The 23682-nt window shown below is 37.6% G+C and overlaps 2 protein-coding genes across 2 annotated transcripts; one reads left to right on the top strand and one right to left on the bottom strand.

The window, feature by feature from the left end:
• Positions 1 to 3705: 3705 nt before the first annotated feature.
• On the top strand, positions 3706 to 14842 carry nsfl1c (NSFL1 (p97) cofactor (p47)). Its single transcript, XM_053643973.1, has 9 exons — positions 3706 to 3865; positions 4449 to 4546; positions 7733 to 7804; positions 8123 to 8288; positions 11550 to 11645; positions 11742 to 11851; positions 11973 to 12110; positions 12849 to 13019; positions 13927 to 14842. The coding sequence occupies exons 1-9, from the start codon at positions 3764 to 3766 to the stop codon at positions 14087 to 14089; spliced, it is 1116 nt and encodes a 371-aa protein (XP_053499948.1). The 5' UTR covers positions 3706 to 3763; the 3' UTR covers positions 14090 to 14842.
• A 963-nt stretch (positions 14843 to 15805) lies between these two features.
• On the bottom strand, positions 15806 to 21396 carry emp3b (epithelial membrane protein 3b). Its single transcript, XM_053643399.1, has 5 exons — positions 21201 to 21396; positions 18590 to 18678; positions 18234 to 18336; positions 17979 to 18119; positions 15806 to 16144 (listed from the first exon to the last, which is right to left on the bottom strand). Exons 2-5 carry the CDS (start codon positions 18665 to 18667, stop codon positions 15969 to 15971), a joined length of 498 nt encoding a protein of 165 aa, XP_053499374.1. The 5' UTR covers positions 18668 to 18678; positions 21201 to 21396; the 3' UTR covers positions 15806 to 15968.
• Between the last annotated feature and the right edge of the window lie 2286 nt (positions 21397 to 23682).

Here is a 23682-nt window from a genome sequence, read left to right as displayed (position 1 = left end):
CCTGTTTAGAGAATCGCAGCCTCACTGTCTAAATGAGATGAAAGATATGTGTGTTGCCATGCTTTACCAGTTTGCAGTCACGTTTACCTCCATTCTGTGTGCATTTACATGTCCTTGAGATGTATGAGTGTGTGTGATGGAGGCCATTGTGCTTGTTGGCTTTAGATCTTACAGGAAGGTCTAGATTGACTGGTCTACTTCTTGATCTTCCTCTCTGTCTGTCAGATTAATCGAAGCCACTCACTTTTACTCACTGCCTTTCACCACTCCTTCATCAAGCCATTCTGGTGCCATTGCAAATGACAGACTGAAAATCTTATGATTGGAAACTATATTTTGATTGTACGTAAAAAATTAACAATCTCTAAAGAGCTCTGTTTCCTGTGAGAATATACATACAACATGTCATTTTAAAATAGTTAAAATTCCGGGTGCCCAAACCACAGTATACTCATAGTAACTTCATTGTGTTTTACAATAGCATAGCTGTAGAGTGTTTGGGATCAACCATAGACTTCATTATTCACCTCATTGTGGTCAAACTCGTTCTGTTATTTCAGTTTCTCAGACTTCCTCATTTAGACAGATTCGCACAGTATTTTGGGAGCAGAGTGTCTCTGTCTGGCAGCATTTCCTACATTAGTTGCAAATCCTAACAGGCCTCTACTCTCAGGCATTGTGGTTGATTTTTTCTTCTTCTTTGTTTCCAACTCCAGACCCTCATCCAAAGACCAAGACAAAGCTGTGAAGATTGCTTTCTCATATACTCACACCAGGGTACACTGGGTTTATGGGTTTATCAATAGCTGTGTCTCAAATCTCACACCGAGAAGACACTGACTATTCATCGTGGTACACTGTAAATAAGGGACAAGAGCAGAGGAAATTTTATTTATAATCAGTCTACTAGTTTTTTTATTATTATTTTGCTTTTATTTTGTTCAGATTTATGAGCTTCTTATAGGTGTGATTTTAAATGTTACATATAAACGCGCACCCTCACACACACACACACACACACATACACACACACACACACACACAGAGTGTATAGAGAGGCATGTAAAATGTAAGAGAGAAGATTTTTGTTGTTCTTCTTCTTTTGTTTCTTTTACAGCCAGCTGGCTTTTAGTGTTTGTGTCTCCTCTTTACCTCATCAGGAAAAGAACTTTGAAAGACTGATATATCCTGATTGTGTTAAAGGGTACTTTACCACCACTGCTATCCAGATTTCAACAAAAACCTTAAAAGACAAGTCCTTCCTGAAACACATTCAGTATGTTTATATTGAAATATTTGTGATGTGTTTAATGATCTGGTGCTAATTTGCTTGTGGGCGCTGTATTTGAATTATTCTCATGAGATGCAAGCAGTTGTGTGCTGGGCTCTCTCACAGGGGGATATTGCTAGCACAGTTTAAAAAGAAAGAAAAAAAGTCAACATTTTCAAAGGTTTTGCTGTTGGCTCCTAAAAACAAAAGCTTCATTTCACACCCACGATTTTTCAATGGCTTTCAAACAGGAGACAACAAACACTGGACTCAAAGTTACAGAATGCAGTGTAGTTGTACAAAGCAATTGTGCTGATTTACATCAGAGACTCAGCTTGGATAATTAGAAATCTACAAGATGATGAGCACAATGGCATTGCCCGCAGTATTAAGTGTGAAAGCTGAAGCTTTGCTGGAACCTTGTCTGTTTGAGCAGAGTGTACAGATGAGGAGCCGAGAGAGCTGGACAGACTAAATGATTAAATCGCTGCTGCGTTGCTCTCTTTTGGGAAGACTAAATCGCACTGGCACCACTATTAGCTGGTAGGCAAAAGTCATGTAAGAAACTGTTACCCTAAATGAAAGCAGACCAAAAGTATGAACTAAAAAAAGTCAACTGAGAATTTAATTACCAAATAAATCTTGCATGTCATTGAAGACCATATGCTAATTATAAAGATCCATTCAGGGCCTATACAGGAAAAATAGGTACTTCTTGTAAAGTAGCGTACATAATTTGGCTTTTGGCAGCTTACTGCAACAAAAATATACTATTTTAAATAACAGAATATTATGATCTGGTGTTGCTTTGCAAATCACTCCTCAATAACACTCTAAAAGTATCCCTGCTGAAAAAACAATAGAAACCATCAGAGAAATTATAATGGTTTCCACTACAAATACCATTACCGACCATCAGCTAATCATTACAACCATTACCATTATCATTATTTTGTCCTTAATGGTATCCACTAGACATAGCATGCCACCAATAGAAGGCAATAAATTACCAGTAGAGACCCACAGGGACCATTACAGTTTGCATTAAAACCAATACAATTCCTATTATAACCATTAAATAACCATTGTAATTACAATTTCTGTGAGGGTTTCCATTGTTGTTTTTTTCAGCAGAGATGTTTCATAAGTGTTCATAAACACTTTTCCAAAACATTCTAGGGACAAAGCTGGATTCACTTTATTCTCTCATCAAGACAACATGCACTTTTGTGCAAAAGTAGTGTTGGCAAATATTTGGCTAAGAGGATATTACCCGCATTGACCCGACAGCTTTCCTGGCGCTTGTCCACCTTTATTTCGAACTTACACTGACATCTAGTGGCGTATATGAGTACTACAGCTAGATATTCTGCCACAAAATGTAAACAAACAAAGAAACAAAGAAACAAAAAAACATACATTTTAAACTTTACTTTCTTACTAATTTACATATGTACATTTTCAGCAGGGACACACTTTATAAAATTATATACAGATTGTGATAGATATAATTTTTATAAATGTGCAATCCATAGACCTGACAGGAAAAACACAAAATTAATTTCCTCAGTCATCATCTGGCGCGTCTAGGTTTATTTTCATTGATGAATACCATGATTCTCCGAATGGGATCCGACGATGAATCGACGATGCATGGGATCCGACGATGAACCCCAAAGGTCCGTGAGGCAAATCTGCGATTTTGTAAATTTAGTCACTGTTGTGAAAATCACAACTCAACAATGATTAAAGTCATTACATTTGTCATTGAGTTCTTACAGTTATTAAGCAGTTTGACTGGTCCCTTGAGTTGAATGGGTAAACCACAATAATTCAAAATACACGCATTAAACCATCAACTTCAGCCTAATGTGTTCTGTGGGTGGAAAGCTCAGGAATACAATGATGTATATGTTTTACTGATGTATTTTATGTCGTGGTATAAAACCTGAACATATATTGAGCTTATGTTAACCACAGACCTTATTTCAGCCATTTAACAAAAAAGACAAAACAAAAATAAAACCCATTCAAAAACACAATTGACTTCGGGACGATGGATGTCCAGTACACAGGAAAATTAAGTCGATATCACGAGAAACAACTTTTTGTTATGTCAAGATCACGAGAAAACAACAAGGAAAAAATAATAATAATGCATGGCCGCTTAGGGCTTCCGTACATTTAAATAATGTTCATTAAATAAATCTGTACTGAAGGGGACTGTGGAATTTATTTCAGAGTTAAATTGGTTCCTGGCTGCAAAACTCTGAGAACCTTTGCTTTAGTCATACAAAAATGACATGTATTTGCATTTATGGAGAGCCTGTTTCAAGAGAAACCTCGAGGATGCTGTCTATTACTGTTATATTGGACTATTCTTGTAGTACAGACACTGTGGAACGTTTATTTAATACCTAAAGCGGAACCAAAGTTTTCAGTCCACTGTTTCCCATCGAGCAGTCGGACCTAACTGCAGTTCCACACATCAAAATGGCGTCGCAAGATGAATCGGTGAGGGATTTTGTTGCAGTTACCGGTGTTGAAGAGGAAAGAGCCCGTTTTTTCCTCGAATCAGCTGGCTGGGATTTGCAGGTGAAGCAGACTTTAAGTTGCTTTGCATGCAGTACATCTGACTGTAAATTAGAAGTTCATTTTAAGCTGGCATGCTCACTAGGCTGCTAATTAGCTAGCATAAGCTAACTAACCGGCTAGTGAATTGTGCAAGTCACTGTTGATGGGAAACACCCCGAGTCTGAACACTTTATCATTATAATTACCCTGACTGGCGTGATAAATTAAATCTACCACAGACGTTTTCACGTTATCTAGTTATCTAACGACGTCACGTACATCTCAGGCGCTATAGATTGATAGCTCTTTTAGCTACTGCAGTGACGAGTCACTAAACGTGCAATAATAATTTGTTAGGTTCATGACATACAACAAATGTTCACACTTGAATGATATTGTCGAATACAGAAGATCAAAGCTTTGCTTTATTATTATTATTAATATTAATATTATTATTATTATTATTTATTTCGTTTACGATTTATAATCAGCTGTGCTGTTAGTGATGTGAATTGCTATTGAATTGCTAACGTCAGATTCAGCCACATTGCCTTTACGCCTCATTAATGAAGCGCTTGTTTCGCTGGTGTTCATGTCTCCTCAGCTTGCCCTGGCCAGTTTCTTTGAGGATGGAGGAGATGATGATATTGTTACCATTTCTCAGCCAGAAAGTGGCCCGGGCCCTAGATCCACAGGCCCAAGGTAAAGCAGCAGCACAGTTATGTTCACATCAGCTTTTGTCCACATTTGTTAAAGGAATGATCTATTTAAAAAAAAAAAAAAAACATAATTGCCCACGTACCTCAATTATACTTGATCTGCAAGTTTTGTGTCTTGTTTGTTTCTTAGTTTTGCACATCTATACATCTGATGTAACTAACCAATAGAAGAAGAAGCAGCCTTTATTTGTCACATATACATTATAGCACAGTGGAATCCTTTTCTTCACATATCCCAGCTTACTGATCAGGAGGTTCAGTTCAAGCCCCAGGACAGCCAAGCTGCCACTGTTCGGCCCTTGAGCAATTCCCTTAACAGTGGCAGTTTTGCTGTGCTGGGGCTTGAACCCCTGAGCTTCTGATCAGTAACCCAGAACCTTTAACCGTCGAGCCACCACCGCCCCTATTGGCACCACTGCCCACACATGTACAGCAGGAACACACTTTATAAAATTATTTATAATATGATATATATGTATATGTGCCTTCCATAGACCTGACAGGACAAGCACACAACTAACTTCCTCAGTCATCATCTGTCGCGCCTCGATCTATTTGGATGGCCAGTAATGGCCATCTAGCTTACCTTTTCTGTAAACATATGCTTAAAATGAGCTCATTTTCTAAACAAGTTTAGTTCGAAGTAGTACTACATCATCCACATAACTTAAAGCTTTCTACAACAATTCCATATTTGTAACTTTGTGACGATGGAAGCCTGGCAACATACTATGTGTGTCTTCTGAGAATGTAAATAATACCCTGTGGTGTTGTTTTGTGAGAAACTATAGTTTTATAGGTTTTGGTAAGCCATATTATGTCCTAAATGTCATCAGCAAGAACTTGACTTGTCTTTATGGAAAAGATTTTGAGTGAGCTTGACTTCCAATACATTATACAAACTATATTCTCATAGCTCCAGCACAAAACTAAAGGAAGTGGGGTGGAACAAATAGTGTAATTCAGGTTTTCTCTGAACTTCTCCAGACCTGCCACGTTTGCACATTTTGTGTAAGGTATCTGCATTTTTACATCGGATTGCACGGATGCAAGTTATCGCTCAACAAATGATCAAAAGAGTCGTCTTTTTTCCCCTATCAATAAAAATGGCAGGAGAGCCAATCAACACGTGTGTCTTGAATGACTGACAGTCGTGTAGGTGTTTTGCACTCCCCAACTGTCACTACTGGAAGCCTGACCACCTTCCCCGCTTCTCATGTTTTACTCACTTTTTCCACTTGAAAGGTGTGACGCCCTCGTGTTCTGTCAAAGTAAACAGGGACTGTTTTGAGTTCATTAATGTGAAATAAAATCTATCAACATACGCCTAACTTGTCTAACAGTAAACAAGTACCGTCCCCTTTGAAACTATTGGAACAGCAAGGCCAATTCATTTGTTAGTGCTATACACCAAAGACATTTGGGTTTGAGATCAAAAGATGGATATGAGACAAGAGTTTAGGATTTCAGCAACATAAAGCAGAACCTTTTGTATCAGACCACCCATTTTGTTCCCCAAAAGTATAGGAACAAATAAGTCTTGAAGTAAATAACACTTAATATTTGGTTGCATATCCCTTGCTGGTGATGACTGCATCAAGCTTGTGACCCAATGACATCACTAAGTTTCATCACTAGGTTTCTTCATTTGTGGTGCTTTTACTGCAGCCTCTTTCAGTTGTTGTTTGTTTCTGGGGGCTTCTCCCTTCAGCCTCCTTTCAGGAGCTGAAATGTGCACTTGGCTTAAGGTTTGGTTTTTGACTTGGCCATTCTAAAACCTTCCAATTTTTCTCCCTGATAAAGTCCTTTGTTGTGTTGCCTGTGTGTTTTGGGTCATTGTGCTACATGATGAAATTCCTCCTGATTTAATTTGGATGCATTTCTCTTTAAATTGGCAGACAATGTTTCTGTAAACTTCTGAATTCATTCTGCTACTAACATCATGAGTTACATCATCAATAGAGATCAGTGAGCCTGTTCCAGAAGCAGCCACGCAAGCCCAAGCCATGATCCTACCGCCATCATTTTTCACAGATGAGCTTGTATATTTTGGATCATGAGCAGATCCTTTCTTTCTCCACGCTATGTACTTCCTATCACTTTGGTAGAGGTTAATCTTTGTTCCAGAACTTTTGTGGCTCATCTCTGAATTTCTTTGCGAATCCCAATCTGGTTTTCTGATTCTTACTGCTGATGAGTGGTTTGCATCTTGTGGTACAGCCTCTATATTTCTGCATTTGAAGTCTTCCTCAAATGATTGATTGTGATACCTTCACTCCTGCCTGGAGTGAACACCTGGAGGTTGTTGGTCACTGGCTGTTGTTTTGGGGTTTTTCTTCACAGCTCACACAATGTTTCTTTGATCAGTTGTTGGTTTTTTTTTCCCTTGGCCGACCCATTCGGTGTCTGACATTCCAAATATATATGGCAAAAGTTTGTGCAATGCTTCTGATCGATTTTCCCTTTTTTTTTTTTTTCTCGGCGTCAAAATGGCTTGCTTTTCTCCCATAGACAGTTCTCTTATCTTTGTTGGTTTATCCTTTTTCACAACAAATACTGTCTTCACAGGTGAAACCGAAGGCTAAAACCAACAGTAGATGATCAGAGCTATTCATTGTTTAAAGTTAAACAATTCATCTAACAAGAAACACCTCAGTCACGTGTTCTAATATTTTTGCTCGCCTCCAAACAGGGTGGTCTGATATCACATTTTATATGTTCTATGTTGTTTAACACATCTACATATAAATACCAGTAAATAAAAGCTGAAATTCTATACCCTCTTCTCATAGTCATCTTTTGATCTCAAACCCAAATGTCTTCAGCCTACGGCAAAAAAAAAAATTGGCCTTGTCGTTCCAATAGTTTTGGAGGGGACTGTATACTGTAGAGTAAACATCGGTTAATTTTGACTAAAACAAAGAAATAAGCTTGCAACAAAGTGTCGAATATAACACTTAACAAATTATGATAATTAGAATGTGATTCCAAACACTCTTGTGACTACTTGATATTCGTCTTTGGAGGGGTTTGCAGATTTGCTGTTCTTTTCATCTGTCCTTTTGCCACATGGTCCAGTGATACCAGTCATTTTGCAACCCTCTGCAAGCTGTAAGCCTTAACTGTCTTAATATTTGCACAGGCTTATTTGACACATGTTCTTATTTAGTGAACACCGAGTGACTTCCTTCAGAGACTTGACACATGGAGATGAAGAAGAGAGCGATGAAGAAGGTCAGAGGTCAGTATGCGTATATGAACTGTTGTCAGTTGAGTATTTCCACACATGGCTTGTAGTAAGTCCAGTATGTAAATCGTGTTTTGATATTAAACTAAAGTCCAAAACCAGGTGTTTAATAGTTCCAGTGGAAAATGAATTTCTCTCAAAACAGTTTGTTATTATACAAAACCACTGGCAGGTGGGTGCACTTTTTTTAAATACCCCATGCAAGCACGTTCTGCTGACGATAATCTCTGGAGACCTCTTACCTGGTGGAGAATTTGCTACAGTGTGCTGTCAGCGTTATTCTTCACTGATGGTCGATTTCTTATCCCACAGATTCTTTGCTGGTGGTTCAGAACGCAGTGGTCAGCAGATTGTTGGTCCACCCAAGAAGAAGAGCACAAATGAGGTGGTTGAGGACCTGTTCAAGGGTGCTAAGGAGCACGGGGCCATTCCAGTCGACAAAGCAGGCAAAGGGCTTGGAGAGTCTAGCAAGGCTAAGGTATTATATACTCATGAGTTGTTAACACTAGGCAAGTAACAACAAACAGTAATATATTTCTTAACACAGCATCATCACTGACACTAAAAATACTCACTGTTTACTATTTAACAAATAGCATTTTTGGGTAGCACTTGTTCACATCCAACATAAATAATGCACCATTTTGAATGCAGAACAAGGACCGAAAGCCAACTGATTGGAGCTCCCTGGCAGAGAAATGAACAAACCAAGAGTATGTGATTCCTTAGCTTACACCTCCTCCTTGTTTTGCTTTGTAACAACGCAGCATAGCTCACAACATGGAACTACTGGCAAACCATGGTTGTATGCAAAGCATGCAAAGAGAAGATTGGCATGTCGAGGATACATGACAAACTTATTTAACCATCAAGGAAGCACCCCAAAGAATACACCAAAAACCAGAGAACATAGGGAGCACATGTCCACAGCACCACAGCCAGAAACATTGAAGTAAACAAATACGTTGGAAAAAGTTACTAGTCATGAGAAAAAATACTTAAGCACTGGACAGGCATCATTGCTGTCATGATATTTTGCTTGGCAAAGGATCTGCTACCCATCAAAACAGTTGGAAATGAGGGTTTCAAGTGACTTCCCCCCTCCAAAAAAAAAATCAAATACAACTAGAACCTTGTCATGACGTACTGAGGGGCAGATATTTTACACTGCCATTCCTCAGTTTTACCCAGAATGCTTAGAGAAGTTAAATAAATCCAAAACAATGAAATACCAATTGCTTATTTTAAAACTATTAAATAAAACTAAAACCAACTCAGCTAACGTATTCAGTATTTAAACACTCCCTCGCCTGTCTGTCACCTTTCCATTTATTACACTTAGTAATTACACTTAGTAGCAACATTAGTAGTAGAGGTGATACTTTTTACTGAACATTTTTGAAATGCATGATCCGTGCTTCGTTTTTCATTTTGCAAATATTGTTTTTATATTTTGTTGGCAAGTTTGAAAAGGTTCTTCGGCTGGTAAATATTAGCTACATATATTTTAATCAGTAGGGAAATTGGTTTGATTTCTGTGTTCAGTAACTTGCAAAATAAAATTGGAAAGAAGTCTTAGTCCAAAATAAAAAATAATAGTCATGGTATGATCGTAGATTGTGACTACTTACAAGTTACTTGATTCAGATAGCTTGGCTGCTCGTGTCATGACGAAGTTTTAAAGGGAGGAAACATTTGTGTCGTAGATTAATCATTCATTTATAGCTATGCTCATTTTCAGCCCACGAAGTTGGCATACATGCATACTACAGACATCTGCCCAAAGTAGCACAAAATAATATTTTATGTTTTACAACAGTTAATTCTAGTCCACTTATTTGATTGAACAAGCGGTTATCCAAGAGTGCTTATATTTAATATGACAGCACTGATCCATCTCACTATTTGTATCATTCAGCATGTATGAATGTGATATTGCTTTTACACACCAGCTCTATAAACAAGAAATGAATATTGAGTAATATAATATATATTGTGCATAATTCAAGCATTACATAGTACATTGTGCTTCTACTGTTTATGATATTGACCACAAAAGGAATGATTACAAATCAAAACATGGTATAAATGTAACACACTCTATTTCCTTCAAATGTATTTTTTATTCTAAATAAAGTGATAGAAGTGAAAGTGAAGTAGTGTGCCACTGCATGCTTCAGACTAATAGTGAAATTTCTTGCCAACTCTTATTTTACAGTTGCAATTAAAATTATTAAACCCCCATTGCAAATCATGTTTATTGTCAGTTTATATACTTTCAGCTGTTTGCAATGAACAAATAATAATAAAAAAAAAGCAATTGAAATAGTTCAACACAATGAATACTTCATGTGGTTTCCCCGAATTCAACTGAAAATGCAATTTATGGCTTCTCTAGTTTTAAAATTATTCATCCCCTTCATGGCACTCATCTTTAGTACTTAGTAGAGCACCCTTTTGCTGTTATGACCTGCTGCAAATGAGATGCATAGCCAGACACCAGATTCTGGCAGCGTTCCTGAGGAATCTTAGCTAATTCCTCATGAGCAATGGCCTCCAGTTCAGTGGTATTTTTGGGTTTGCGTATCACTTGAACTTCCACCACCTTCTTCAAATCCCACCAGAGATTTTCTATGGGGCTCAAGCCAGGTGACTGTGATGGCCCTGTAGAATCTTCCAGGACTTCTTCTGCAACCAAGCCTTGTTGGAATTTGAGGTATGCTTGGGGTCATTGTCCTGTTTGAAGGTCCAATGACGCCCAAGCTTCAGCTTCCTCACAGACGGCAAGACGTTTTCTCCTAGGATTTCCTGATACTACAATGAATCCATCTTGCCTTCCACACGCTGCAGGTTTTCAGTCCCAGAGGATGCAAAGCAGCCCCAGAGCATCATAGAGCCACCACCATGCTTTCTTCATTTTTCCTTCTCCAGACATACCGCTGATCCATTGTGCCGAAAAGGTCCAGTTTTGTTTCATCGCTCCACAGAACAGAATCCCAAGACTTCTGTGGCTTATTTATGATTTTGACCTGACTTTTCTTGTGCTTTTGGGTCAATAGTGGGCTACATCTTGGAGTACTGGCATGGAAACCTTCTACGTTTAATACACCTCTTACTGTGCTCACTGAAACCTCAGTGCCTGTTTCCAACAAGTCTTGTTGCAGGTCTTTTGCAGTCACTCGAGCGTTTTTCACGCCCTGCCTTCTCCGAAATCTGGTTGCAGCCGTTGATGGCTTCCTTTTTCTGTCCCGTCCAGGTATTTAATGTATTTTCTGCCCCTAGCCATTTCAGGTATTTCATGTGTTCCAGCTCAAGCACACCCAGTGCAACTAATGAAGCCCTTGATTAGTTGCATCAGGTGTGTTTGAGACACCACCTGTTTTGCATATTTGTGCTGTTGTGATTCTGTTCAGGAGGTTGAATAATTTTGAGACTGGAGAAATCATTATAAGTTGCATTTTCAGCTGAATTTGAGGAAACCACTTGAAGCATTCGTTGTGTTGAACTATTTCAATTGATTTTGTTTGATTTGTTCATTGCAAACAGCTGAAAGTCTAAATTTTGACAGTAAACCTGATTTGCAGTGTGGGTTGAATAATTTTGATTGCAACTGTAAATTTGTATTAATTGTGTTGCTTTGTTGTTGCAGCTTATAGTCTTGATACCTCTTCACTTAGTTTCTGATTCAGACTCTGTGTTCTTCCTGACGGTGTCTTGTAATTTTGTGCCTCTCCTGCAGGCGTTTGTAGGAGGTGGTTATCGTCTGGGTGCAGCACCAGAAGAAACGTCTGCCTACGTGGCTGGAGACAGGAGATCCGCTAGCAGTACTCAAGATGTGAGCCAACAAGCTCCCAAACTACATTAGAGCTTGTGAGTAGGTTTAATTAGGGTAGTCTCTGATGTAACCTTAGTGACTGTTACCGTGATACAGGTACATGTGGTGCTGAAGCTGTGGAAGTCAGGATTCAGCCTTGATGATGGAGAGCTCAGAAATTACAGTGATCCTGCGAATGCCCTCTTCCTGGAGTCCATCCGCAGGGGGTGAGTTTGGGCTGTTGGAAAAAAAAAATTGACCAAATTATGTTCACTTGTTCTTTTACTTAAAGTTCTTCTACAGTTACAGCTGGCTTCTGACAACATGTAAACTCGCTTTATGTCTCAGGGAGATTCCTCTGGAGCTGAGGCAGCGTGCTCGTGGTGGGCAAGTGAATCTGGATATGGAGGACCATAGGGACGAAGACTTCACCAAATCCAAGCCTGCCTTTAGGGCTTTTACTGGGGAGGGACAGAAACTGGGCAGGTGAGCAAGTGCTCTATGTACATTCCACTTTCTGTTCAAAGTTCAGTTGCTACATAATAATCACTCTGATTATATAAAGCAACAACACTTGCAACGCAATGAGTGATATTTTGAGCTGAACATATGGGGACACTGGGATTTTAGAGTTTTATTTTAACCCAGTGTTTTCACGAGTAGTGTAATTATTGGCTATAATGACTTATGTTCTGGGCATCTTTACCTTTTAGCATTGTGAAGTCTCTTCTGGTGAGGAAAAACAGTATCTCCAAATGTACAGTATGTGTCAGTGATTGAAGTTTAGACACTGCGTTTTGTGGGTTGATCTCAGAAAGCATTACTTTCAAGCAAAAAAGTTAATTTCCAAACAGCTTTTTGTTATGGAAGTGCTGTCTCATTTTGAAAATTGACAGCAAGTTACACTGTGCAGTTCTCTCTCATCATCCTGAGTCCCAACACTTTTTTTTTTTTTTTTGTCCCTTTTTTTAAAAAAATTTTTTTTTATCATAACCCTGTGTTATGATATGACTGTGTTAAATGTTATTTTTAACTGTGTTTTTTATTTTATTTTTATTTTATTTTTACATTTTTTTTATACCAACTACATAACTTGTGCATGCTGTAATAAAAATTGCCTATTTTACTTAAGGGTGCCAATAATTCTAGAGTTTATAGCATTTAGTTAACAAGGAGGAATATATTGTGTTCTCCCTTCTTTTTCTCTTTAAATCCCTCTCTCAGTGCCACTCCAGAGTTGGTATCTGTTCCAAGAATGGATCAGGCACTTCAGGCTGCGATCGAGGCTCAGGCCTGTGCGCATATCAGCGTGGACGAGTCGCAGCCCGTCACCAGCATCCAGATCAGACTGGCCGATGGAGGACGACTGGTGCAGAAGTTTAACCACACCCACAGGTACAGCATCAAAAACCTACTGCCTCAATTATCGCAGCCAGACTTACTGGCTTTCACTTGCATAAGTAGTCAGGCGCATTACATTCTAGAGATCTCATTTAAAATAGTGCATAAAACAGTAATGGAAACCAGAAAGAGAAACCAATGCCAAAAGAAAAGAACAATTACAACTTATTACAAAATGGCACATGGATGGATTCAGTGGTAGTTATGTCCATATATCCATATGTTCAGTTATGAGACTGTCAGAGTGGTTTAATTGGATGAGGTTTCACAAACTCGTGCTGCCACAAGGATGTTGTGTTTGACTGAGGCAGCTGCCAGAAACAGAAAACTTCTTTGCAGACTTGGAACCACAAGTTTTGTTTTGTGTTTCTCTTCATGCCCTTGAAAAGGTCAATGATGGCACTGCTGGTACCGTAAATCAATAAAACTCTGAAGGAACATGTGAAGCTTTTTTTTTTTCTTTTTCCCCTCCCCCCTCCCTTGAATTTTTTTTTTGTGTTAGACAAAACAATGTGAAACATGGCACAGTGTGTCATGTTTCAGAGGAAGTGGAAAGTGCCAGGGCCTCTGTCTCTCCCATGGTGGAAAATTTACTGAAACATTACAAAGCACTGATAAATGAGATGCTTTCCCTAAAGAAGCACGTCCTTACAGAAAGCTTTTTCACGTTTATTAAAATTATTATTTTGGTGTCCACCATACAAGTGAATTAGTTTTCTTCTAGAAACAACAATGTAGTAGAACAAGGACATTAATATAAACGTGCTTTGAATTACAATCGGATCTACTGACCAATCAGATTAGAGAATCCAACAGCGCTGTTGTATCGGCTCAATATGGTCAACTCCAGAATCAACCAAAGCCATTACAGCATCTTTATTACCTGTTTCTTTCCCTTCAGGGTCTCTGATATACGCCAGTTTGTGGCAAGCGCTCGGCCAGCCATGGCTGCAGCGGAGTTTGTCCTCATGACGACTTTCCCCAACAAGGAGCTGACAGACGAGAGTCAGACACTGAAGGAGGCCAACCTGTTGAACGCAGTCATTGTGCAGCGGCTAAAGTGATGGTGCCTTCTAGTGGCTATGTTTTATCACATCGCTCTGAGTTCCCTACTCAACAGGGGACACATGGACTTGAGGACTTCTCATTACTTAATTTTTCTTTCCTTTGTGACATTTTTCCTCTTTTGCAGTTTTGTGATGGTGTGTACTTTTTGGATATGACAGAATGGGGAGAATAAAAAAATAATTCCTGTGAGATGCTTTAATGGAAGGAGAGAAGATTAATACCAATTAAACATACTAGGAAAACCTATCCAAATTGCAAATAAAGAGCTTTCTAAATAGTTTTTACCTCAATGTTTCTTAAGCAGTTCTACTGTTCCTCTTTTACCTCTTCATTTTCTCTTTTCTTAATGCATTCTTTCTCTTGCCATAAACACCACTCTCACCAAACTCATAATGCCTTTAGCCTTACAACACAACACCTACTCCAATGGACTTCAAATTTAATTGCAACTGTTCAAAACTCAAAAAGGTTAAACTATTTTTTTCTATTGCTTTTTCCTTTCAGTAAGAAAGTTGATGGTTAACACTAAAATGTTTTATTTTGAATAGACAACTGCACCTTATTCATTTTGTTGCCTGATTATGATTATATACTAGCGAGATAACAAAATAGTTGGCTGAGAGTCGACCACTTGCTCCGCTGCTAAACACCCCAGCAGCAATATTGTATTCTATGCAGCCACTTGTAGAACTGGAGATGTCGTGTGGTTGTGTGGAGATGTGGTAATTCTGCGATTAAAATCTCTCTGTCTACCATTGGAGAGAGCTTTTCTTCATTTTTACTAGGGCTTTGTTCAACCCTGTGGAATCATATAAAGCCTAGATAAGAGTTGACATAAAAGAAGAGATTATGAAGCCTGTGCCTTCAGGAACTTCATGCTTATCATACAACGTGATGGAAGCTATTAGCATTGAACCAGTCATGTGTTCATCATAAGACACAACGTCTCTGAAAACTTCAGACAGTAGGGAAAAAAAATTTATTTTTTTTTTACTGACATTTTATTATAATCATTTCTTATCACAATGAAATAATAGTAGACTTCTATTTTTGTGAAAATTAGATTACACTATATTCATTGGCTGAGTTATTTCTGAGCTAATAATCTAATGCATGGGCATTTTAGATAATTACTGCCTCAAAGTTGTTTTAATCAGATTTTATATATATAAAAAAAAGTGTATGGTATAATTTTATATATATATATATATATGTGTGTGTGTGTGTGTGTGTGTGTATATATATGTGTGTGTATACACAAACACACACAGACACAGGTGCATCTCAAAGAAATTAGAATATCGTGGAAAAGTTTTTTTTTTTCCCTGTAATTTAATTTAAAAAGTGGAACTTTCATATATTCTAGATTCATTAACATAAAGTGAAATATTTCAGGCCTTTTTTTGTTTTAATTTTGATTTCAGCTTACGGCTCATGGAAATCAAAAATCCAGTATCTCAAAATATTAGAATAAAGAATTTATAATACAGAAATGTCGACCATCTGAAAAGTATGTTAATTTATGCACTCAATACTTGGTCGGGGCTCCTTTTGCACGAATTACCAGACGTGTGTGTGTGTGTATATATGTATGTATGTATGTGCAGTTTTATATATATATATATATATATATATATATATATATATATATATATATATATATATATATATATATATATATATATATATATGTATGTGTGTGTGTATGTGTGTGTGTGTAAGTATATAGTCTATAGGGTATTGTGGTGCAGAACAGTACATTATCCTACAAAAAAAAGAATATTAAGTTTATTTTTGTTACAATATAAAAGTGATGCAATTTATTTATACATATTACTGTGGCTGTTTTATATTTAACTCAAACAAAACGTGATGCTACTTCCTTTTGCGCAAATAAACGTACACGAGTCCGCTCCACAGTAGCAAAGGCACACACACCCATGCCAGAACATAACAGTAATTAAAGTGCCCTGAGCCCAATGCGTTATAGTGCTGAAGGATTTCTTTGCTGTGTAATGTGTAGATGAGTATTGCAGTGAAGGTTGTGAGACCTGTGAGAGAAAAGTAAAGAGAGAAACTATTACAGAGCCAAAATTTCATTAAGGAGACTTCAAGTTGACTGTAATTATGTAACTTGCACTTTTTTCATAAAAATGTTCTTGCTTCTTGCTATATACAGTATACAATGTCTGTAACCACATTGAAAATCTGGGAATTTTTTTATCATTTAAAACTGACAATAAACATCATTTAGAAACAATTTAAAACAAAAAACAAAAGGTTTAATATCTTGAATATTCAATATTCTGCACTATTTCTAGTTCACTATTTACATTTAAGCACGTTACACAAACTTGTGGCATCTACCCCAGCTAAAGTGCACAATGCCATTAAAGTAAAAGGGGGATGTAGCTAATACTAATACATACCGAATACTAATATGATTTTTTAATATAAATATTTCTTTTGGTATGTTAAGCCACTCAACTACATCTTTTTGGATTGCTATGGATGCTGCATCACAGAGCAGCGTAACACACTCAGAAAGTGCTATCTTCCCTCTTCAGCATACATGAGCTCACAGAAGCCCATGATTGGCTCTTGCTGTTATGAGTGACGATAAGGCAAACTCTTTTCTGTTTCATCACTCGGGAGCCCATTGAAATATTGTATTTTCAGTCAATTTATTGCTGATAATATAATTTGTATTGAAATATTTTGTATTCAAGTACAAAAGAATATAAAACAAAAGATTTCACTAGACATTCTGACCCCATGGTATGTAATATAAGTGAAATATAATAAGTATATAATATACACTCACTGAGCACTTTATTAGGGCCTCCCTTTTTCTCCCTTAAAATAGCCTCAGTTCTTTGTGGTATGGATTCCACAAGATGTTGGAAACATTCCTTTGTGATTCTGGTCCATGTTGAAATGATTGCATCACACAAGTCCAGCAGATTTTTCAGGTGCACTTTCATGCTGTGAATCTCCCTTTCTACCACATCCCAAAGGTGTCTATTGGATTCAGATCCAGTGACTGGGAAGGTCACTGAAGAACACTGAACTTATTGTCATGTTCATGAAACTAGTTTGAGATGACTCTTGCTTTGTGACATGGTGTATTATCATGCTGGAAGTAGCTATTAGAAGATGGGTAAACTGTGGCCATGAAGAGATGCACATGGTCAGAAACAATACTTAAATAGTCTGTGGCATTCAAGTGATGATTGATTGGTATTAGCAAGCCCAAAGTGTGCCAAGAAAACATTCCCCACACCATTATACCACCTCCAACAGCCTGGACTGTTGACACAAGGCAGGTTGGATCCATGGATTCATGATGTTGGTGCCAAATTCTGATCCTACCATCTGTGTGCCTCAGCAGAAATTGAGATTCATCAGACCAGGCTATGTTTTTCCAGTCTTTAAATGTCCAGTTTTGGTGAGCCTGTGACCACTGCAGCCTTTCTGATCTTGGCTGACAGAAGTAGAAATGGTCTTCTGCTATTATAGCCCATCTGCCTAAAGGTTTGACGCATTCTGAGATGCTTTTCTGCTCGCCACAACTGTAGTTATAAGCAGTTATAGAAATACTCAGATAATTCCATCAGGCACCAACAATCGTGCCACAGTCAAGATCACATTTGTTCCCCATTCTGCTGGTTGATGTGAAAATGATCTGAAGCTGTTCTAATCTATCTGCATGATTTTATACACTGCACTGCTGCCACACGATTGGCTGATTAGATAATTGCATGAATGAGTAGGTGTCCAGGTGTTCCTAATAATGTACTCAGTGAATGTAACTTTGACTATACTTTTGTAATTCACACTCAGGTACAGGCAGGACCACAACTTCTAAATGTCACAAATGTTTACCTGCGAATGCTTGACAGACTCCTGTAAGGTAGAAGAGGCCTCCTTTTGACATAATAAAGAGTTGACCAAGGAAAACAAGAAAGGAGACGGAGCAAAAGACAGCAGACAAGACCATCAGGACCTGGACAGCTTGAAGCCACTCTGAAAGATCAATTTCAACACTAACTGTGCTTTCAGTCAATAAAGAAGCTAAAGAACAAAGAAGTTCTAACACTGTGAACAGTTAGGATATATGAGGTGAGCAGGGGACATTACCTGTCTCTTTCAGTGACACACAAAACCATGTCTCGGTTTCATTGTTTAAGTTGCAGTAGTACCAGAGGTCTGATCTCTCAGTGTTACTCACCACCCACCAGGACTGAATCAAGCAGAAAAAAAACCCCAGAAAAAACTGTAACTGGTGACTGATGATCATAATATTAGAGGATTCTTTCATAATTTCTGAAATGTGGAATTAGGTTTAGCACAAGGTCTATATATGAAGCAAACTGAACTGGTTTATTTGAATGAACTGATTTATTTCTCCAGGTAATGTTTTGTAAAAATAAATAAATAAATAAATAAAAATATGATAGATAAGAATTGAGAGTAGAAGCTTAATTATTTTTAACCTTTCCCATGGTGGCAATGAACAGAATCGCCAGAGTGAAGATATGTAGCAGGGTGATTGAAATCAGCAGGATGGCCATGGTCCCTCACTCTGGAAAAAAATTAAATAATCTGTTTAACAAATCTTGATGCTGGAACATAGGATATAGTTCTTTAAATTGGTTTTAAAACATTCTCACAACATATGCTTCCTACTAAGAAACACTCATATAATATTTATATATTTATATATAATATACTCATATAAGAAACACTCCACTAATATTGGCATCCTTGGTAAATATGAGCAAAGAAAGCTGTGAAAAATTGTCTTTATTGTTGAACCTTTTTATCTTTTGTTCAAATAATTTACAAAAATGCAATCATGGATATCAAACAAAACACAGGTTTATCAAAAAAAAATCTGTTAAATATAGGTGTGCAACAATTATTGCCACCCCTATGAATTCATATGACAAAAATATATTCCCATTGATATTTTAAATATTTTAATACACCTGGGTGACTATGAACAGGAAATTGTTCAACCATTACTTCCTGTTTCACAGGGGTATAAATATGAGGTAACACATAGGCCAAATTCCTTTAGAAATTCATAACAATGGGTAACACCAAGGAATATAGCTGTGATGTGTGGTAAAAGGTTGTTGAGCATCACAAAATGGGAAGTGGCTATAAGAAAATAGCAAAATCAATGAAAATGACCATTTCTACCACCAGGGCAATAATTAAGAAATTCCAGTCAACTGGAAATGTTATGAATCAATCTGGAAGAGGACGTGTGTCTATTGTCTCAACGTGCTGTCAAGAGGACGGTTCAAGTGGCCAAAAAAATCTCCAAGGATCACAGCTGCAGAATTGCAGAAGTTAGTTGCATCTTGGGGTCAGAAAATCTCCAAAACTACAATCTGAATTCACCACAAGTTGTTTGGAAGGGTTTCAAGAAAAAAGCCTCTACTCTCATCCAAAAACAAACTCAAGCGTCTTCAGTTTGCCAGACACTACTGGAACTTCAAATGGGATCGGGTTCTCTGGTCAGATGAAACCAAAATAGAGCTTTTTGGCAATAAACACCAAAGGTGGTTTTGGCAGACACAGAGAGGTAGCCATATGGAAAAGTACCTCATGCCCACAGTCAAATATGGTGGTGGCTCTTTAATGTTTTTCGGCTGTTTTTCTGCAAAGACATTTTGATAGGATACATGGCATCATGCACTCTATCAAATATCAACAGATATTAAATGAAAACCTGACTGCATCTGCCAGAAAGATACATCATAACCATACATCAAAATCAACACAAAATTGGTTTACTGACCACAAAAACATAGTCCTGCCATGACCATCCCAATCCCCTGACTTGAAAACATTATCAGTTCTACAAAGTGCTTTACACTGTTTCTTATTCACCCATTCACACACCAATGGCAGCAGAGAGGCCATGCAAGGTGCTAACCTGCCATCTGAAACAACTAGGGGTTCGGTGTCTTGCTCAAAGACACTTCGGCATGTGGAGACACGTGGGCTGGAGATCAAACCGCCAACCCTATGATTAGTGGACAATCCGCTCTACCACCTGAGCCACAGCTGCCCCACAAGTTGAACTGAAGAGGAGAGTCCACCAGCGTGGACCTCGAAATTTGAAGGATCTGGAGAGATTCTGTATGGAGGAATGGTCTCAGATCCCTTGCCATGTATTCTCCAACCTCATCAGGCATTACAGGAGAAAACTCAGAGCTGTTATTATGGCAAAGGGAGGTAGCACAAAGTATTGACTAAAAGGGTGCCAATAACTGATGCACACCTATAGTTAACAAAGTTCTTTTTTGTAAACCCGTATTTCGTTTGCAATTATTTGATATCCATGAGATCAGAGTATTTTTGTAATTAAAAAAAAAAAAAAAGATCAAAAGGTTAAACAATAAAGCCAATTTTTCACATCCTTCTTTGCTCTTATTTACCAAAGGTGCCAATATTAGTGGACGACACTGTATCTTATGGGTGGTGTCTTGAACTCTTCTGTTCTCAAAACCAGGAGTGAAAATTGGACTAAATAAAACATAATAAAATGTCTGTATGGGAGGGTAAACTGTAAGGCATTCTCAAGTGTTTTCCAGTCTCTGGAGCATCCAGATTGTGTTACCTCCCATTTAATTAGAGGGAGAGGAAACAGTTTATCAGAGTCACATTCTAATTACTTCACGGTAGTTTATTTTGTAATGAGCTACCTTTTTTTTGCCTCTCTATTCATGTTCACATAAATCACCTACTGTTCCATCAACTTGAAAATTCTCTTAAAAGTTTCAAAGTGTTACCATTTACATTTACAAATCCTTTATGTTTATAAAACTGTTTACTATTTATCTAACAAAATGTCAACATTTATATAAAATCTATTCATATCTAGCACATTACATATTTAGCATATAACTGTTCCTGAGGCTGCAACAGACTACAGTTCAGATATAATTACTTGCATAAGTAAAATAAATATTAATTAGTATTCTTACTGTTTAATATCATTTATAAGCCTATATTAGCAAAACGGTAACATAATTTTGAAATCTAGCACTTAATTTAATATGTCAATAATGAAAAGAAGTGCTGGCTCACCTACAACGATTACAGTCAACAAGACGTTTCAGCAGCTTCGAGGGGGATATCCACTGAGTCCACTTTTCCTCTTCCACTACTCTCCTCCCTTCACACCGCACTTTATATTTGCTTTGGACTTGGTTGATGGCTGTTTCCTATTTTTCAGGAGCAACACTCCCTTTACTTCCTTGCAGTCTCTCACGTCTACAAAAATAGGCCAGACTTTTAGCAGGCCCACCCAGCTAAAAGAAGACACACGAGAGCATCCACACGTCGTTTCAGCCCACCAGATTTCCTCTGCTGTGTATTACACCCAGAGCTTAGGGGCGGCTTTCATCATGTTCAAATTGAGCAGGGAAAGGGGAACACCTTTCACAGGAAAATTACAGGAATAACTGTGTTTATTTGTTCTAAATTGCACTAGATCTGAATCAGAACATTCAAATTAAATGCAATTTTATTTAAAATGACAGAGGACCCAACAGTGCTGCTGTGCCTGACAAGCAGCACTCACACTACCATAGCAGTGCCACTGCTGTGAATGAGAATGGTACACCACAGAAAAAACATCAGGTCAGACGTGGTCTTAGAGAGTTCCCTGCCAAGTGAAGGGTGGAGTAGAGGGGATGCCAAATTGTGCATAGCGACAGACAGGATACAGTCAGTAATTGTTCCCTGTAGTAATAGTTCACAATTGGTAGGTGTATCTGATAAAGGCTCAAAGGTTCAAGAACAAACCAACTCTTTTAAGCAACTATTTTAAGGTGAACGTTGGGAGACAGCTTCCTTTTTGGGAGCCACTTTTTAAAAGGAGGACAAGACTGAAAATTCATGAATATTCTATATTCATGATTCTCCCTGTGATCCCTGTGCATCCAAACATTTTCACGACTAAGTAGTCTGGCACAGTGAGCATAACGCTGTAGAACCTGATCTTTATGGTGCAGTTTAACTGATACAGCATGAGGCTCTGACTGCACTGATACTTGAATATGTGTAGTGTATTGAGGAGGTAAACATAAGAATGGATGGACAGGAATCTTAATGGAAGTAAAGCACAGACAGCAGAAGGAATTATTGCATAAGCAGGGGTGGTACAGAGAAATTATACTTAAGTGAAACTATAGATAATGTGTCAAAATCATAAAAGTGGAAAAAAATAAATAAAGTGGAAGTCCATCCATCCATCCATCTTCTATACCACTTAATCCTTTTCAGGGTCATGGGGAAACCTGGAGCATATCCCAGGCAGCATCGGGCACAAGGCAGGGTTAAAGTGGAAATTCCCAGCCAAAAATGTATCAACTTTTAAATGCACTCCAGTATAAAAAAATACAAAGTAAATATTTAAACTGATGAAATTAATGTAGTGTAACATTTTCATATGAAAAGTAACTTATTACTGCTCTCCCTTCTGAAAAACAAAACAAAACAATACAAACCCTGATAGAATTTGTAATGGATTTAATGGTTATAATGGGAATTGTATTTGTTTTAATGGAAACTGTAATGGTCCCTGTGGTTCTCTACTGGTAATTTGTTGCTGTCTGTTGGTGGCATGTTATGTCTAGTGGATACCATTAAGGACCAGTATTGGTAATGGTATTTGTAGTGGAATACATTAGAATTTCTGTGATGGCTTCTATTGTTTTGTTTTGTTTTTCAGCAGGGCTTAAACTGTTAGAAGATGATTTTAAAGCAACTACGGTATTTTGCCTGGAAACATTTAATCTTGGTATGTTTGTTTGTCAAATACATGGCTAATGTGATGTAGTTTCCTAATGAATTCCTCAGAAGTAAAATATCATGTAAATGAACAATATTTAACATTAGGTTGAATCTGACTCGCTAGCCATTCATGCTAGCTACTGGAATTGATACTTGTCTAACATGGAAATCAGGCATTAGCAAAGAAACCAGGCTAGCTTTGTTAAATATAGCCAGTTAATGTTAGCACATGTTTGGTGTGGGGGGTGGGGGGACTACAATGTGCTTTTTCAGTTCATGCTTTCTCGAAGGCATGGGAGAAAAGTCATTTTTATAGATGGCTAAGTTTTTTCTACACTGACTGGCTGCTAAACTGACTTGAAACTTACAGTCATTGGCTGGATTAGAGAAAAAAAGAACTTCGAAATTTGTACTTTGAAGGTCTAAATTAAAACAGAAGAAGTAAAAAGTTAATTTGTTTGTACGAGTTCAATTTCAATAATCAAATAAAGTATAAATACACCAAAATAAGTATACTTAAAAGTATAGTGGCGGAGAAAAATAATTGAAGTGTTTTCCACCCCTGTGAATAAGTCAGTGCAAATATGTAGTAACTTTGTTTTCACATTTGTTTCTGTGAGGAAGGAGTTGATTATTACTAGTGAATATTGATGTGTCGTTCATGAACTTACATAAATGTAAATGTAAATGTAAATGAACGATTCCTTCATTTTGAATGAATGTTTAATATAATTCGGGAACGAGTTTGTCTAAGAGAGTGATTAGTTAATCT

Source organism: Ictalurus furcatus, chromosome 15 (assembly GCF_023375685.1).
Source record: "Ictalurus furcatus strain D&B chromosome 15, Billie_1.0, whole genome shotgun sequence".
Taxonomy (NCBI): domain Eukaryota; kingdom Metazoa; phylum Chordata; class Actinopteri; order Siluriformes; family Ictaluridae; genus Ictalurus; species Ictalurus furcatus.
The sequence above is the reverse complement of the archived record's forward strand: the minus strand, read 5'-3'. Positions and strand labels throughout refer to the sequence as shown.